Genomic DNA, 19775 nt, shown 5'->3' with positions numbered 1-19775 from the left:
TTTTGGAGCTGTAGTGGATAATCCATACAGTCTTCTCCATCTGGTACTTCCCGGTGGTGACATTTAGTTTAAGAGGTGGATAGGTTTTAACAATATCTGAAAATGTAGGAAGAAGTGAATTAAAGGCTAGAGAGCTAGTAATTTTTAGATTTAGGCTGTCTAAACGTTCAAAGAGGGGAAACAAACAAACAAAAAATTTGAAGGAGTTCCCCTTGTGGCTCAGCAGTAACGAACCCAACTAGTAACCATAAGGACGTGGGTTCAATCCCTGGCCTTGCTCAGTGGATTAAGGATCCCATGTTGCTGTGGCTGTGGTATAGGCCAGCAGCTGCAGCTCCAATTTGACCCCTAGCCTGGGAACTTCCATATGATGTGGATGTGGCCCTAAAAAGACTAAAAAAAAAAAAAAAACAAAAAAAAGAAAGAAAGAAAGAAAAAGAGAAAAAATTGAAAAAGAAGAGTAGCAAGATAAAATGTTTCTCACTATATAATGGCTCTCACCACTAAAGAAAGTGACCACGGAGTGGTAACTTAACAGGACAACCCACCCACCACCCCTGCCCCCGCCACTGCCACCAAACACCACTCACTGCAACAGGAGAGCGCAATAGCACAAATCTAGGCAGTATGTAACCAGCTCGGAGCTTGGATTGGTGTCTCTTAAAGTGCTTTGAAGAGTGTCTTGGTAAAGAGCATCAGGACAAGCCCTGAATACAGCTTTAGCAGAGATGACAGCTACCTCATAAATATGTTCCACCAATGGTCCAACTCCCTCCTCTCTGTGGGGCTCCTCTTCCGGTTCCCAGTTGTGAATGGGCAGTACGATCTGCGGAGGGTGGGACACTCTGAAACATGGAAGGCGACGTCAGTAGCTGGTGTTGGCTCAGGTAAAAGAACGTCTCACTAGACGTGGAGTACATTCCCAGCAGTGGCAAAGAGCGAATGTCAGTTTATTTGAATAGATATTGCCAAGAAGGAAAAATTACTGGAAATTTTGTTCAGCAGAGGAACTGCAGGAATAAGAAAGCATCTGAAACAGTTCTTAATTACTGGTCTCTAGCTCCTGCGTTGATTCTTTAATAGCATCTCCTCTCTTGGGCACTAGGGGGCAGAGCAGAGCGCATTCCTGAGCCGAGATGGATGATTTAACACACATATGTAAATACATACACCTATCAATACAGCTTGTGCATAGGAGAGTGTGTGAGTGTGTGTGTGTGTGTATGGAATCTATAATCTGTACTTTAAGCCACATCAAGAAATGGGACATTTTTGTGGATTAAAATCTAGAATTTTGTGTGGTGTATGAAATGTCCAGTTGTGACCATGTACAGTTTCTAGTTCCATATTTCAGAGTACAAAAGTGGCCACTAGTACATTTCTCCTTCTTAGATTTCTTTGGTTTTCCATTAATGCAGCTATACCTCTCACAAGGCCAGGCCCAGAGCCAAAATAAAGCCTGATCAAGTTCTGGAGTTATTTTCTAGATGAGTAAAGCATGAGGCAGAGAGAGAATTAAATGCTGGAATCATGTAGGTAGGATATTAACTTGATATATAGATATTTTGTCCTGCAATTTACACCTAGAAAGGGAGCAGTGGGTGAATGAAACACATGGCATTATTCTATGTTAAAAGCTGATTGCAAAACAAATTGATATTGTTCTATAATCTTCAAAGGATAATTCCCCCCAAACAATACTTTCTAGCAGTTTTAAGGTAAAAGGTATCATTAAAAGAATTCTCGGAGTTCCCACTGTGGTGCAATGGGTTCAGCAGTGTCCCTGCAGCATCAGGACACATTTGGTCCCCAGCCGGGAACAGTGGGTTACAGGATCTGGCATTGCTGCAGCTGTGGCATAGGTCACAACTGTGGCTCAGATCTGATTCCTGGCCTGAGAGCTCCATATGCTGTGGGGTGCCCAAAAAATAAAAAAATAAATTAAAAAGAGTGGCTCCCTAAAGATTCCCAATTAAGGAGATCCCGTCGTGGCGCAGTGGTTAAGGAATCTGACTAGGAACCATGAGGTTGCGGGTTTGGTCCCTGGCCTTGCTCAATGTGTTAAGGATCTGGCGTTGCCATGAGCTGTGGTGTAGGTTGCAGACTTGGATTGGATCCCGAGTTGCTGTGGCTGTGGCGTAGGCCAGCGGCTACAGCTCCGATTGGACCCCTAGCCTGGGAACCTCCATATGCCGCGGGAGCAGCCCTGGAAAAGGCAAAAAGACAAAAAAAAAAAAAAAAAAGCTTCCCAATTAAATAAGTGAAACATTACTGTTTTCAAAGTTACTATTTGTTTTTTTAAGAAAGAAGGTAGCAAGGGAGGAAGAAAAAAAAGAATATGAACAGCTAACTTGTGGAGTTTGCTGGTGGTCTAGTGGTTAGGATTTGTCACTTTCACCACCAAGGAATGGGTTCAATCCCTGGTCTGAGATCCCATATCAAGCTGCTGCACACTGTGGCAAAAACAAGGAACAAAAAACTCATAAAAAACCCCAAACCCCTAAGCTAATTAGCCCAGGATGTACAATCAGTGCAATCATCTAACACCCCTACTGAACGGCCCTCACATTCTGAGACAGAGTATTGTTCCACTGCGACCCTCAAGCATAAGATTGGGGTCCTCACTGGCAACACTGGAAATGAGGAAAGGATTTAAGGGGAAGCAAGAAATTCAGTTTTTGATAAGTTGACGTCTACATGTTATCAGGGAGCTCAAATCTGATGATGTAGTCTGCAGTGAGCACTATTTTCATAATCCTGTTTCTAAACCCTATCAGTCCCAAAGAGCAAAGACTATCACTTATTGTATGGAAAAATAATGTATAGTTTGGCTATACCTGCTGTAGACAGTATTTGCGTGGACTATGGTTATTCATGATTGCAGTCTTTCTCAACAAAAACTCAAGCGATCCTGATTACTTTACCAAGGACACAATTTTATATTTTTATTTTTCTTAAGCACTTTTTAAATTGTTGTATCGTTGACTTACAATGTTGTGTTAGTTTCTGACATACAGCCAAGTGATTCAATTATACATGTGTGTATTCTTTTTTATACGCTTTTTCCATTGTAGTTGATGAAAAGATATTGAATGTAGTTCTCTGTGCTCTACAGTAGAATGCTGTTGGTTATCAAGGACACAACTTTATTACTCTCCATGAGCTCAGTACTGCGTGTGCTGCCTCTTATAGCCAAATTAACATCTCTATGGACATATGCTAAATTAATTCTTTGTATCGGACAAAAGACATACAAACCTGCTTAAAGACAGTGTTGACATTATCTGCTTTTTTTTTTTTCAGTATTCCTCCCCTCTCAATTCAAAGAAATAAACCCATTTGAATTTATTCTTAAAATTATAAAAGCAACAACAAACTTTTAAAAGATTGTTAGATAAAATACATTGGAAGAAACAACATTGGCCAAAAAGAAAGTTAGATTTTCCTGAAGACGAAATATGGAAGATTTTCAACCCAGGAGCTGTTTGCTCCTTGAAGAATTAAACGTTGGAAAAAAAATATTTTTGCAGAGTATTCGAGGGAAAGAGCTTTACTTTGCAAAATAGTCACAAAGAACTTTAACACTGTTTTAGAGAATAAACTGTGGTCAGTTGTTGGATATTAACCTAGCAATGAAAATAATTTCTCCCACATGAGAAACCCAATTTTAATTACCTGCAAAACAAATAGAAAGTTATTTTCTTTTTAGGCGTTCCTGTCGTGGCTCAGTGGTTAATGAATCCGACTAGGAATCATGAGGTTTTGGGTTCATTCCCTGGCCTTGTTCAGTGGGTCAAGGATCCTGCGTTGCTGTGGCTGTGGTGTAGGCCGGCGGCTACAGCTCCGATTGGACCCCTAGCCTGGGAACCTCCATATGCTGCGGGAGCGGCCCAAGAAATGGCAAGAAAACCAAAAAAAAAAAAAAGTTATCTTCTTTTTGACATAGAAAAACTGATTTCAAAAATGATGGCAGAAATATGTTTAAAAATGTTAATCTCTTAAAATGGATATGTAAGAATAAATACAGTTAAAGTAAGCACTTAGCTAACATGAACTAAAATTTACTTTGGAATAAAATAATTTCAATTTGTTTTTGGTTAGCAAAAAAATATATAAGCTAAGCCTAAAGAAGGAGACAAAATTTCACATACACAGTTGTAACTTTTTAAAAGTTATAAAAATAAGAGTGTAAAAAATAGTGCTTGTGTTTTCTGACTTTAAAAAATATATAGTGTTTTTCTCATTGAGAGAGACAGGGTAATTAAATTAGAAATGCACTAAAGTGAAACATCTAGATTAGTTTCAAATACCTCTAAATCAAACAAGTCACTTCCCATAAGTCAACTCATGAGTTAAAGAAGAAATTACAAAGGAAACTGAAACACATTTTGAGCTGAGTTATAATGAAAACTTAACATCAATATTTTGGTATGCTGCTAAAATAGAGTTAGAGGAACACTGAGAGCACTAAATGCTTATGAAGAAAAAGAAGAAAGTCTCCAAATTTACATGTGGGGACTAGAACAATAAGAGGAAATCCAACCCAAAGTCAGCAGAAGGAGAGAAATGACAATGACAAAAGCAGAAGCCAATGACATAGAAAATAATGAAAGCAAAATAAACAAAAGAAAAATTAATGAAGCAAAAAGACGGGTCCTTTGAAAAGATCAATAACTCTAGCCAGACTGATCAGGGAAAAGTAAAAGGAAATAGAATATACAAACTGCCAGTATCAGGGATGATGAGGAGACATCACTAAGGATCCTACAGACACTAAAAGAAAAATGAGAGAAAATTTTGCCAAAACCATATAACAACTTAGATGAAAGGCATATTCCTTGAAAGACAGACCACAAAAGCCCACTCAAGTATAAACAGATAATATGAATAACTTTTATATCTAAGAATGAAATGGAATTGTTAAAAAAAACCAAAAACTTCCAATAAACAGAAAGCTAAAAAAAATCCTTCACAAATTCCAGGCTCAGATGGCTTCACTGGTGAACTTTATCCTGTATGTAAGCAAGAAATAATACCAATTCTACAAAATTTTTTTCCAGAAAATAGAGCAAATAGATGAATGCTTCCATTTCATTTTATGAAGATAGTAACCTCCTGACACCAAAATCAGAAAGGAAAAATTGTAAGAAAACTACAGTTCAATATTTCTCATGAATATGTATGCAAAAGTCACTGACAAAATTTTAGCAAGTTGAATCCCACAATAAATAAAAAAGGATAATCATCATGACTAAGTGTGCTTCTTGCCAGAATTAAAATTAGGAAACAAAAATAGGTCATCCCTTTAATGGGAAAAAAGGGGGAAATCATAACTATCTTGGAAAAAACATGTTTGACAAAACTGAGTACCCATTCATGTCAGAAACTGTTAAGAATACTAGGAAGAAAGGGAACATTCTCAATAAAGGCATCTATAAAGACCCTGCAGCTAACATCAGACTTAATGGTAAAAGACTGCATGTTTTCTCCTGAAGATAAAGGCCAGGTTTTACATTTTCCTTTTACCACTTCTATTCAGTCTTGCACTGATGGTTGTAGTCTATATCACAAGAGAAGAAGAAATAAAAGGCATAATGACATAGTAAATAATCTAACCTTGCCCTCAAAGAAATCTGGCTTTTGTTCTTAGCTTCTGAGAGGTAACTGCTAAGCTCTTAAAATGTTATACTTGAGAGGAAGGAGTATCTTTGTTTCCTTGGGGGGGGTTCTTAGGTCACACTGGATATTCTAACACTATAATTTAGAGTGGGAGTTGCTTACACTAGAAAGACCAACTGTGTGATTCAGGATGGGGCGTTTGGTCCCATCATCTCAGTCAACCGGAGACTGAGATCAACTAAGTAGTCAATCAATCAATCATGCCTATGTTATGAAACCCCCCCAACCTCATACCCCCACTCCCACCTTGAGGCTTGAGTGAGCTTTCCTGGTAAAGGAATACTGGTAAACATCAATACTAGGACTGTAACCCACCCTGATTCTGCACAAGAGAATAATGCAAGTCCTATGCTTGGTACTTCCCCAGAATCTAACTTACACATGTCTGTCCCTGGCTGATTTTCACTTGTCTCATCTCCTTGTGATAAGTTGTACCCATGAGCATAATAGCTTTTAGAGTTTGGTGTGTCCTTATAAGTGAATTATTGAACCTGACGGTGGATTTGGGAACCACCCAAATTTGTAGTTCATGTCAGAACAAGGGTGATGTCTTTTAGGGGTGGTTCCCTATAACTTTGCAGATGGTTAAACTTTTGAGTACACAGATTAGAAAGGAAGAAGTAAATCTCTTTATTCACAGATAACATGATAATTTTGTAGAAGAGCCTAGGAAATCAACAAAAAAGTATCAAATTTGTGAGTTTACCAAGATCTCTGCATTTCAAGCCTTGTGTATGTATACATGTAACTCAATGGAACAGACTAGGAGGTATAGAAACAAACCCTCACAGATGGACCACTGATTTTTCAACAAAGGTGACAGGTAATTCAGTGGGAAAGTATAGTCTTTTGAACAAATGGCACAGAAACAGCTGGATAATCATATGCATAAAGGAGCCTTGGCTCTTACCTCCTACTGGATATAAAAATTAACTTAAAACTAATCATAGGAGTTCTCATGTGGCTCAGTGGGTTAAGAACCCAACATTGTCTCTGTGAGGATGCAGGTTTGATCCCTGGTCTCTCTCAGTGGGTTAAGGTTCCGGTGTTGCCGCAAGCCGTGGCATAGTTCACAGATGTGGCTTGGATCCACTGTTGCCATGGCTATGGTGTAGGCTGGCAGCTGCAGCTTTGTTCCAACACCTAGCCCAGGAACTTCCACATGTTGCAGGTGTGGCCATAAAAAGACGAAACAAAACAAAATAAAACAAAATCCCCAAACTAATCACGGAACAAAGTGTTAAACTATTGAACTTGTAGAAGAAAACATGGGAGAAAACACTGTGACTGGATAAAGCAAAGATTTTTTTTTTTTTTTAGACAGAACACCAAGACCACAATATTTAAAAGTTGTACAATATTTAAAAGTTGTACAATATTTAAAAGTTGTACAATATTTAAAAGTTGAATTTTATCAAAATTAAAAACTTTTGCCCTTTGAACATCACTGTTAAGAAAATAACAAGCCAAACCATAAATTGGTGGAAAATATGTGTAGCACATTTAACTGATAAGTGATTTTTGTATCCAGAATGTGAAAGGAAATGTCCTGATGGGATAATAAGACAGCTCCATAGAAAATGGGCAAAACCTTTAATAAGAGATACCTCACCCAAAAAAAGGAATACGGATGGCAAATAAGCAGTGAAAAGATGCCCAACATAACCAGGCATGAGAAAATGCTAATTAAAACCTCAGTGAGATACTTACTTCTCACTGACACACTTGCTAAAATGGCTAAAAACAAACAAATCTCAAGCACATTCTGGCAAGCCACACAGCACAGCTGGAACTTTTGTGCTTTGCTAGTGGAACTGTAAAGTGGAAATGGTACAGTCACTGTGAAAAACAGCTTAGCCATTTCCTGTAAAGCTAAATGTACACTTGCCACACTACTCAGTAACTCCATTTGTGAAAACAAATGTCCCAACAAAAACCTCTATATGAATGCCTAAGGCAGACTTATTTTTAACAGCCCCCAGTAGGAAACAACCCAAAGGTTCACCAGTTTGTGGGTGGATGAAAAATTCAGGGGACATCCACAGAGTGGAATACCTCCCAGCAAGAAAAAAACAAATCAAAATGCTGATACATGTAAGAACATCGACTTTTTTTCAGATACATTATGCTAAGTGAAAGAAGCCAGACTCAAAAGGTTACATTCTTTATGAGTATGTTTATAGGATTTTCTGGAAATAGAGCAACAGAAAATAGATCAAGATTGCCAGAGCCTGTGAGTAGGGGAAGGGTTGACTAAAAAGGCACAAGAAGACACCATTTGGGTTGATGGAACTGTTTTATAGTGTTTGTTCATGTGGTGTCTTAACTCTTCAAACTGGAAACCTAAAAAAGAAATGTTTTACTTGATGTAATTTATATCTCAATACCCTTGACTTAAAAAAAAAAAGCCAAATCCTGCTATACACAGAAATTGACAGAACATTGTAAATCAACTATAAATTAAAAAAAAAAAGAATAAAATGCAGCTGGCAACAACAACAAAACCAAAGCCCATAGTATGTGAAAAGACATTTGCAATATGTATAACTGATAAAAGATTAGTGTCTGGACTCAGAATATGAAAGAATTCTTATGAACTAACAAGGAAAAGTCAAGTCTCTCAGTAGAAATGTGCAAAAGAATGAACAGACATTTCTCCATATAAGAAGACAAAAATCAAACACATATAAAAGCTGCTTAATCTCATTTAGGAATCAAGGAACAGCACATTAAACCTTCCTTTGGACACTATTTACTTATTTTTTATTTCCCCAATACATTATTTTTTTTCCTGCTGTACAGCATGGCGACCCAGTTACACATACATGTATACATTCTTTTTTCGCACATTACCGTGCTCCATCATAAGTGACTAGATTACAGCCCTGCAAGAAAAGGATGGAAGTTTGCTCTGCTCCACATTATTAATGAACTTTCAAAATGGTCTGGACACTATTTCTTATCCATCGATTGGCTCAAAATTAAAAACTAGACCATTTTGAAAGTTCGTTAATAATGTGGAGCAATGGAAACTTCTAGCCTTTTCTTGCAGGGCTGTAATTTGGTATAACTATTTGGAAAAACACTTTGGTACTATTTGGTAATGTTAAACAGTGATCTCTGATCCTGAAATTCCACCTCTAAATATATACCCTTCTGACATTCTACCATATGTGTACCAGGAGATATGTATAAGAAAGTTTGTAAAAAAGAAAAAATCTCCAAATGTTCATCAGGAGTAGAATGGGGTGTTCCCATTGTGGCACAGTGGTTAACGAATCTGACTAGGAACCATGAGGTTGCAGGTTTGATCCCTGGCCTTGCTCAGTGGGTTAAGGATCCGGCGTTGTCGTGAGCTGTGTTGTAGGTCGCAGGCATGGCTTGGGTCCTGCGTTGCTGTGGCTCTGGCGTAGGCTGGCGGCTACAGCTCCGATTAGACCCCTAGCCTGGGTACCTCCATATGCTGTGAGAAGTGGCCCTAGAAAAGGCAAAAAGACAAAAAATAAAAAATAAAAAATAGAGTAGAATGGATATTGACATAATGGATTAAGAAGATGTGTTACAGATACACAATGGGATACTACTGAGCCATGAAAAAAAAAATGCCACTTGCAGCAACATGGATGCAACCAGACTCTCATACTAAGTGAAGTAAACCAGAAAGAAAGACAAATACCATGATATCACTTATATGTGGAATCAGAAATATAGCACAAATGAAACAGAAACAGACTCAAAGTTGTTGCCAAGGGGGAGAGGGGAAGGAATAGGATGGACTGGGAGTTTGGGGTTAGTAGATGCCAACTATTTAATGGATAAGCAATGAGATCCTACTATATAGCACAGGGAACTATATCCAATCTCTTGGGATAGACCATGATGGAAAATAATATAAGAAAAGGAATATTGGGAGTTCCCATTGTGGCTCAGCGGTAATGAACCTGACTAGGGTGTATGATGATGCAGGTTCGATCCCTGGCCTCGCTCAGTAGGTTGAGGATCCACTGAGCTGTGTTGTAGGTCAAAGACGTATCTTGGATCCTCTGTTGCTGTGACTATGGCGTAGGCTGGCAACTACAGCTCTGATTCAAACCCTAGCCTGAAAACTTCCATATGTCATACCTTCAGCCCTAAAAAAAAAAAGGAATGTGTGTGTGTGTTTATATATATATATGTGTGTGTGTGTGTGTATGTAAAACATATGTATACCTGATAAAAGATTACATATGTATAACTGGTCACTTTTCTCTACAGCAGAAATTGGCATAACACTGTAAGTCAACTATACTTTTTTAATACAAAAAAGAGCATAATGGATAGGTCAGTCATGGTATAGCTTTACAATGTATATTCTTCCGCAATTAAAATGAATGAATGAACTATAGGCACATGGACTCATGTGAGTGAATGTCAAAAACATTCTTCTGAATGAAACAAACCATAGAAGCATACACAAAATTTGTGCAGACAAGGTTCAAAAAACTCCATCTCCTAGGCCCTAGAACATGATCATTTTATAAATATGTACCTGGAGACAAGTTACTTGTATTTGCATTCTAGCTCCCCATTTCCTGGTTGTGAAGCCTTCTACGCCTGGTACCAAAATTCTCTTGTTTGTACATGAGGATACTCGTACATAGCAAAATATGCCACTATGCTGAGGTAGCACATAAAAGTATTAATACGTGTTAGGCATTTTTATTATTCCCTAACCCACTAGGTGGAACCTTAGCGGTGCCAGGACAGGGGATAGGACCTCTGCCCCGACCCCATCACCTCTGAGCTCAGGGACCAGCAGTGAAAGAATGTGTAATGACAAAGGCTCTGAGTGCAGAAATCTATAGTTGCCATCACAGAGGAGAGCGACCAATTCAGGACTCAGGACCTACGGAAAAGCAAAGGGAACTGGGAATTCTGGAGCCTCGGTGACAATTCAGCCTGAAATACCAGTTGACATTTTCATCCAGGCCCGTGACTGTTCTGATGAAACAAGAATTCTAATAAAAATCAACAAAGTTCACACTTGGTACAAGATGAGAACTACGTGCCGTCCAGTTCCGATTTCTGCCCCCACCCCAGGCACAGACTCCCAGATGGTATTTATTCCAAGCCTTTTCCTTGACCATTTGCCTCCTGTCTCTCAAATGCTAACTGGCAATGTCTTCAAAGAACAGGAGATGGAAGGAAAAAGGCACAAAGTGTAGATCCCATCACATCTAAAAGCCGTTTCTTAAACTGGTATGGGTGAGGCTGGATTGTCATTATGCCAAAAATAATTACAAGGGAAGTAATAAGACTTGTAAGCGATCACGTGGTGGCCTATTTTATCTGGCTACTTAGCACTAGTTTTTATAGTTTGATCACTGAGCTGTCAATGTGGGGAATAAAGTGATCTCTGATTTTGATGGCCTTTAGCGTTATCACACAGGGTTTACCCCACTTTCCAAGGAGAAGCTATTGACGGATTGCAAAGAATGAAACTCTACAACCACAGGGTACTGTGATCGCTAAGACATTAGGAAAATTCTATGCAGTTTTCATTAATATTTCATCCATAGCTCATTTTGAGAAAGCTATTATTATAGTATAACTGCTACAATATCTTGTTTATTACTTACCCTCTTATTTCCACTTGAGCTACAGCCGTGATGTTGATCTGCAGGCTCACAAGATTGCTGTCCGGGTTGTCCTTGTTGGAACTAAAACACAGTGACATATGATGTAAACGTAGCTGCTCACACTTGTTACCACAATAGACAATCATAAAAAAACTTCCATATATCACAGGAGCAACATCCACTGCCAGTATGATGGTTGAGAAAACAAAGGCATATCCATTCTACAAAACCGTAGTAGGCATTTGGAAATGGACATGCTCAGATCCTCTTTGATCAAAACTAATGTCATAACTTTCCACGAGGAGACACTGAAAACACAATAGATTTCTGGAGATGCCAACCCTTGGTTTCAATGGCTAAGCCCAAAAGGCAATGAGCTTCCACTTGGGACACATTCCTTAACTACTCTGTGTATCAAGTTCATTGCCCATCAAATGGGAAAGAACAGCACAGCCAACTCCTGATTTTCCATGCAAAAACTCGCATGAATAATCCAAGAGCAGCCCAGAACAGAAAAAACATTTGTGTTGGGCTCTGGAAGGTACCATACCATACTTGTTCTGGCAGTAAATTTCTCTTCCTTATGGTTTCTTTTCTTAAGTAATTTCAAATAAGTGTGCTTTACTGGAGGCTCACTGGCTGACTAGGGTGAAAGGGGAGGGGTAAATTGAAAGTGCGGCCAATGGCGAGAGGAAGCAAGCCCCCAGGGAGCTGGGTGGGTCCTACAAAGGTAGTTAAGAGATAAAATAGATGTTCATCACATACATCGGAAGTCTCAACTCAGCCATAAAAAAGAACAAAATAATGCCATTTGCAGCAACATGGATGGAACTAGAGATTCTCATACTAAGTGAAGTAAGTCAAAAAGAGAAAGACAAATACCATATGATATCACTTATATCTGGAATCTAAAATACAGCACAAATGAACCTTTCCACAGAAAAGAAAATCATGGACTTGGAGAATAGATTTGTGGTTGCCGAGGGGGAGGGGGAGGGAATGGGATGGATTGGAAACTTGGAGTTAATAGATGCGGACTATTGCCTTTGGAATGGATTAGCCATGAGAGCCTGCTGGGTAGCACTGGGAACAGTGTCTAGTCACTTATGATGGAGCACGATAAAGTGAGAAGAAAGAATGTATACATATATGTGTAACTGGGTCACCGTGCTGTACAGTAGAAAATTGACAGAACACTGTAAACCAGCTGTAATAAAAGAAAAAATCGTTATATATACATAAAAAAGTCTCAAGATAGAAGGCTTGTGTTGACTAATATTCCTGTGAGGAATTCCTGTTGTGGCTTAGAGGGTTAAGAACCTGAAGTAGTGTCTGTGAGACTGCGAGTTGGATCCCTGGCCTTGCTCAGTGGATTAAGGATTCAGCATTGCTGCAAGCTGTGGCATAAGTCACAGATGTGGCTCAGAATTGGCGTTGCTGTGTCTATGGTGTAGGCCTACAGTTTCAGCTCCAATTTGACCCCCAGCCTGGGAACTTCCATATGCCACAGATGTGGCCATGATAAGGAAAAAAATATTTCTTTGAACAGTGGCAAAATTATTTTCAAGTCTGCTCTTCCCTTCTCTCAAGCAAATATAATTAGATCTAAAATTTAATTTTAGGGACAACCTCTTTGCATAACAGATACTGACTCACCGACTTTGAACAACTTATGGTTTCCAAAGGAGACAGGTTGAGGTGGGGGAATGGGCTGGGGCTTTGGGATGGAAATGCTATAAAATTGGGTTGTGGTGATTGTTGTACAACTATAAATGTGATAAAATTCATAAATAAAATTTAACTTTAGGGAGTTCCCTGGTGGCACAGTGGATTAAGGATCACTACCATGGTAAATAAATAAATACATAGAATTTAACTGTAAAGAAATGCATGTATTAAGCCACCAGTGCTGTAAGGTAAAGCAAACATGCTCTCACAAGAGGCTGGACCAGTAGCTCGGCTTTGGGTGCAGCTGCCATTTGCATTTATTGTCTTACTGGGCTGGCACCGACATCATGCTAATATTACAAAGGATCACACAGTGTTTAGCGAACCAGGATGGACCACCACTAACAGGTCATGTTTATGTTCAGGTCTCATTAACAAGAGAAAGCTTCTTCTTCTTCCATCATTGCATTTACCAGGAGTGCCATGGACAAGCTCTTACCCTGTGATGATGCTAAAGGGGTATGTTCTGACTAACTTTGGAAGCTTTCCAAATGTGGGAGCTGGAAGAGATATGCTAAAAGTCAGCTCTCACAGGAGGAGGAGACCAAAGTGTTCCCACAATGCTTTTGAAAAGTCCTGTTCGATGGTATATGCTGATAAGGCAACTTAAATGGCAGACACACATAAAAGATGTAAACAGGCTAATGTCAGGCTCATTTCCTGTAAAGGGGTAGTGCTGCTAAGCTCGTGATGAGCCTGGAGGGACTTATTCACCAAAGTTTGAACCCCAGTTTCCAGGCCACTTTATTATCACATCTGGGGAGGATCAGTCAACTAAAGAGGTTGTTTTTTTGTTTTTTGTTTTTTTAAAGGCAGGATTCAGGGAATGACTACCCACTAAGAAGTTATTAAGTAATTCCATTTGTTACATACTTTGCGGTTGCAAATGCAGGACAGGGAACTCTTTAGTTTGGAAGCTTAAGTTTCATTGTTCTGCAACTCTCCTCAGACCTTGTTCTATTTTCTAGATCACTATTGTTTTGCAACAGTGGAAATTATTATTATTATTATTACTATTATTTTTAGTTTTATTATTTGGCTGTGCTCCAGGCATGGGGAAGTTTCCGACCCAGGATCAAAATCAGCACCACACCAGAGATCTGAGACAAACCAGTGACAATCCAGATCCTTAACTATAAGGCCACCAGGGAACTTCAGCTCTGCTTTTTAAACAAATTATTGGGAATTCCCATTGTAGCTCAGCAGAAACGAACCAGACTAGTATCCTTGAGGATGCGGGTTCGATCCCTGGCCTTGCTCAGCGGGTTAAGGATCTGGTGTTGCCACGAGCTGTGGTGTAAGTTGCAGATGCGGCTCGGATCCCGCATTGCTGTGGCTGTGGTGTAGGCTGGCAGCTGCAGCTCCAATTCAACCCCTAGCCTGGGAACTTCCATGTGCCACTGGTACAGCCCTAAAAGACAAAATGAAAACAAACAAACAAAAAAACAAAACAACCCTCCCCAGCGCCATCAAAAATCCCCAAATTATTGATTTGAATCCTATAACCTGAAATTCACCAAATACAAATCCAGTGAACAGCTCAGTGGCATGAAATACATTTGCAGCATTTTGTAATCAATATCTCATTTACCTTTAAAGTTTCTTTCAAGCTATCTCATAATTCTATTGCATTTGTTTCCATGTGGTTTAAAGAATACAATTTTCATGACAACACTCTGAAAGTAGAAATAGATGTCAAGCTTTGAAATCATCTTGGAGCAGGAGTCTCTTCTGAAAAGTAGCATAAGCATGGCAGAATCAGAGGCCAGACTTGCACAGCTAATCAAAATCACCCTCTGCCACATGGGCTTTCCAGCACACTCTGCTCTGTAAGCAGTGGTGTCAACAAAGTCTCCTGTAAGAAAGGCACTGGGCTGGCTATATATAAATCTTTTTTTTTTTTTTTGGCTTTTTAGGGCTGCACCTGCAGCAAATGGAAGTTCCCAGGCTAGGGGTCAAAAGGAAGCTGCAGCTGCCAGCCTACACCACAGCCACAGTGATGCAAGATACCAGCCGCCTCACTACAGCGCATGGCAACGCCGGATCCTTAATCCACTGTGCGAGGCCAGGGATCGAACCTGCATATTAACCACTGAGCACAATGGGAACTCCCCTGGCCATATAATTTAGATGCATCTTCCACCTCTTTCCAGGAAGGAAATCTCCTTGGCGAATACCACTGTTAAATCCAAACAAGCAATCCATCACTGCCCTGGATGCCGAGCTATTTATACTGTCTGGTGCTCGTTTTATGCAAAGAATGATGGATTTCCTCTCCACCACTCTACCCTATGTTGTGTACCAAGGAGAAACATGTTTTTCACTTATTACTCTGATGCTATATTTCTCTGTCCTTACTTGTTTCCTATTTTTGAACATTCTCTCTATGCTTCCTGTGGTCGCTGGAACATCAGCAGAATGATACGAATGTTCACTTCATCATTACTGAGGAGGCAGCTTCCAGGATGATCAGGAAGGTCTGTTTGCAGGTGGGAATTGACACTGAGACCCGCTCTCCACAGAAAAGAAAATGTTTACATGTCACAGAAAGCTGGGGCGTGGAGAGACCTGTTAATGCAAACACTGGGTGACACAAAATATTTTAGGTTTATTCCTTTACAAAGCCCATGTCTCTTTGGGGTTCCATTTGTGGAAAAGGGTATTAAATGTGTGTATTGGTGGTCAATATGGTCAAGTTCAGGCTTCCGACATTTGGTTTAATTTATTTTTGGTTTAAATATACATTTACACTGAATACAAACCATCCATTAAACACTTATTTATGTTTTTGGAGCCTGCCAGCAAGGCAGGCAGATAAAATTCTCACCACTCAAATCCTTTTATCTCTATAATGTATGTTTTTGGAATTTGATGGCTTTAGTATGTTGCTATTGCCTCTCCAGGTCTTTCTGTATTTATATAAATATATGTATTTTGGCCACTCCTGCAGCACACGGAAGTTCCAGGGCTAGGGATTGAACCTGCGCCACAGCAGTGATAACCCTGGATCCTTAACCTGCTAGGCCACCAGGCAACTCCTTGCATTTCTATGTTTTTATATTTTTCAGGATGATGTTAAAATAGTCATGAGTTTCTACAGAGTATAAGGATGGAATATAATCATAGACCATTCTTTAGATAAAGGGGGATGTTTAAAATGTGACTGTTTCTATTTTCCATCAAATGCAGCACTTCATTGCTGAATTCATTATTAAATGATGACCTAAAGGAAGGTTTGGGGGAAGGCGTTAACAATACTATTTTGTGTCTTTTGCCTTTTTTTTTTTTTTTTAATGGCCATGACATATGGAAGTTCCTGGGCTAGGGAATGAATCCAAGGCACAGCTGTGACCCCGCAGATGTGACCCACACCACAGCTGTGGCACCACTGGATTCTTTAATCCACCGTGCCAGGCTCAGGACTGAATCCGTGCTTCTGCAGTGACCTGAGCTGCTGCAGCCAGATTCTTAACCCACTGTACCACAGCAGGAAATCCTCTCCTTTGCTCCTTGATTGAACTACTTAAAATTAAAAAAAAAAAAGGAAAACCTGAAATAACTGAGTAACAAAGGGAAAAGAGTCTGTAAGAAGAACTTTTAAGATGAAGGGGCTTGACAAGGGGCATTCATTTCACCATAGATCTCTTTAACACTGAACATGGATGATAATTCAGGCATATAAAGGTCTAACCTTCTGATTTGGAGCTCAAAGTTAATGCTCATGTTTGTTTTCTCAAGACGTTGAACTGCAAATCGGAGGCCCAAGGAAGACTGAAAAAAAAAAACACAAAAATCAAAAGACGCCAAGTTTATTACATGGAAGGGACCTTATAAATAGCATAAAAATCTTGTCATCCCAGCAAATCCCCACCCAATTTATTTATTTATTTTTTTAGGGCCACACCTGTGGCATATGGAAATTAGGGGTTACTGGGAGCTGCAGCTGCTGGCTGACACCACAGCCACAGCAGTGCTGGATCTGAGCCTCATTTGTGACCCACACCACAGCATGCAGCAACGCCAGATCCTTAATGAATGAGGCCAGGGATTGAGCCTGCTTCCTCATGGGTACTAGTCAGGTTTTTAACCTGCTGAGCCACATTGGGAACTCCCAAATCCCCCACCTTAGACTACTGTCCATTTTTCTGCTTTTATCCTGGGATCGCTGAGACTTCAGGTCCCAGGCAATTTGAGTGTCTACACATTGGGGTCCCCTCTCTTCCTTTAGTCTCATATTGACTCTTTTCCTACTACCTTATTCATGTGATAAATTAAAAACAACCTAAATACACGAGAGGAGATTGATTTAGAAAAGTGTGATGCTTCCATGAGATGGAGATTTATGTCATCATTGAAGTGATGCCGGTGAAGCCTGCGCAGTGTGGAAAATGCTTCTAGTGTAACCATGGTCAGTAAATTCGATAGGTCACAAGGTTTTGTGCGCCAGGTGTTTTAGCTATGGTTTTAAAAGGCAACCAATGGGATAAATTACTGTGTGGGAGTGAGTGAGGGAGTCTTGTTAGAAAATAGAGATTCTTGGAGTTCCTGTCGTGGCTCAGTGGTTAACGAATCTGACTAAGAACCATGAGGTTGCGGGTTCGATCCCTGGCCTTGCTCAGTGGGTTAAGGATCCACCGTTGCCATGAGCTGTGGTGTAGGTCGCAGGCGCAGCTCGGATCCTGCATTGCTGTGGCTGTGGTGTAGGCCGGTGGCTACAGCTCCGATTGGACCCCTAGCCTGGGAACCTCCATATGCCTCGGGAGCAGCCCTAGAAAAGGCAGAAAGACAAAAAAAAAAAAAAAAAGGGAGATTCTTAGCCTGCTGTGCCACAGGGGAACTTCCAAAGATACAAAAAAGGTGTGACAATTTCATATTGGTAAGAGACACATATGTTCCTAACTAGAACCAAATGCCAGATCTCTGGGCATGGATTCTAAAGAGCCTTTGTTGAACCGCTATTTGTTTGTTATCCTATTTGAGAGACTTTGTGTGTTTTTACAAATCTTATCGGTGTATAAATATATTATACTACTAAAGCTATGATATGAAAATGACATTATTTCTGACAGAAGTAATATGTCTGAATACAACTTTGAATGTTTTGTTAAAATAAAAAGTCACTTGAAACTTTTTTTTTTTCAATATTGAGACTGGAATAATTAGTCCTGGTAATTTATGATGCTTTTTAATATTGAAGATTGCTTTTACATTAGGAATTTTACTACCACCTGATGCGAGTACTCTTTTAAAAGTACAAAATGGAAAAGTAAATAAATCAAAGTATTTTATAACAAAGCAGAATGCAATAAAATTTGATGTGTTTAAGGGCCTTCAAGAGTGAGATAAGAAAGCTATTAGGTTTCTTCAACACTAGACCTCAGAGATAAATGAATACAAACAATTTACTTCCTTGACTTCTAAAGATTATTTGCTGGTAAAATGGATTGACATCTTTTCCAAAAGCACATTTGCGGCTAAGACCACACTGCCATTTTTACCCTCCACTTTGAACGACACTGGTGTCCAGTTTTTGTAGGGGTTATCCTTAGTTACTGATGATCTTAGATGATCTCTGGTCTTGATTTAACACTTTTAATACTGAAAAAGGAACAAGTCCCTGGTTACAGATGCTAATGCTGTTACTACCATGCCAATTTATTTCTTTCTGGCCTTAGGTAGACCTCTTTCTACCAGACTGGGTGGTTAGATCTTTCTTGAAAACTAGCCAAAGGATTTATTAGCTTCTAGATAAAAGGATTCTAATGAAAAATGTTCCAATGTCTCAGCTTGGACTTATTATTATTTTGCTTTTTTTTTTTAGGACTGCACCTGCGGCATATGGATGTTCCCAGGATAGGGGTCGAATTGGAGCTGTGGCTGCTGGCCTATGCCACAGCCACAGCCATGCCTGATTAAGCAATGACAGATCAGAGCCGAGTCTGCAACCGACACCACAGTTCATGGCAATGACAGATCCTTAACCCACTGAGTAAGGCCAGGGATCAATCCATCATCCTCATTGATACTGGTTGGGTTCATTTCCACTGAGCTGCAATAGGAACTCCATATTTTATTTTATTTTATTTTATTTTAGGGTCACACCCGTGGCATATGGAAGTTCCCAGGCTAGGGATAGAATTGGACCATTCTATCTTTCATGGGTTTGTTGGAAAATTTTATCTGTCATTCATTAGTTTTTATCCAATTTTTGCAGACCTGACAGAATGTGGGCTTTTTTTGAGACCTCGTTCCTATCCCAGTTCTCTTCTTCAGTGTGTGTGACTTTTGATTCCCCTGAGTCTCAGTTTCCTCATCCATAACATTGGAGAAATACCTGACTTAGAGGATTTTAGTTGCTGCAAAAACTAAATAACACACACAAAAGCACCCACTGATGGGTTTATAACACAAAAGGCAATCAATACAGGTTAGCTGATAAAAAATCTATTACAAAAGTTTATCTTTCACTTAAATATTTACTTTTTTCTTTGACCCCCAATAGGCGAGTGAGTTTACTAGACTAAAGCTGGTTTTTTTTTTTTTTTTTTTGCTTTGTTTAGGGGCACACCCATAACACATGGAAGTTCCCAGGCTAGGGGTCGAATCAGAGCTACATCAACAGGCCTACACCACAGCCATAGCAATGCCAGATCTGAGCTTCCTCTGCAACCTACACTGCAGCTCATGGCAATGCCAGATCCCTGATCCACTGAGAGAGGCCAGGGATCGAACTCGCATCCTCATGGATAC

General features: G+C 39.7%; 1 protein-coding gene across 1 annotated transcript in view; it reads right to left on the bottom strand.

Annotated features, from left to right (window-relative positions):
• The window catches only part of ITGA8 (integrin subunit alpha 8), a 169538-nt gene that overhangs the window by 35933 nt on the left and 113830 nt on the right, over positions 1-19775 (bottom strand). Inside the window, exons 22-24 of the mRNA XM_047754600.1 lie at positions 16717-16796; positions 11298-11378; positions 740-845 (exon numbers count right to left, since the gene is read on the bottom strand). Coding sequence (XP_047610556.1) covers positions 740-845; positions 11298-11378; positions 16717-16796 — 267 coding nt within the window. The remainder of the gene's footprint in view (positions 1-739; positions 846-11297; positions 11379-16716; positions 16797-19775) is intronic.

The sequence above is a fragment of the Phacochoerus africanus genome, chromosome 12 (assembly GCF_016906955.1).
Source record: "Phacochoerus africanus isolate WHEZ1 chromosome 12, ROS_Pafr_v1, whole genome shotgun sequence".
NCBI classification, from domain to species: Eukaryota; Metazoa; Chordata; class Mammalia; order Artiodactyla; family Suidae; genus Phacochoerus; species Phacochoerus africanus.
Note: the sequence above shows the minus strand (reverse complement) of the source record. Positions and strands in the feature narration are given on the sequence as shown.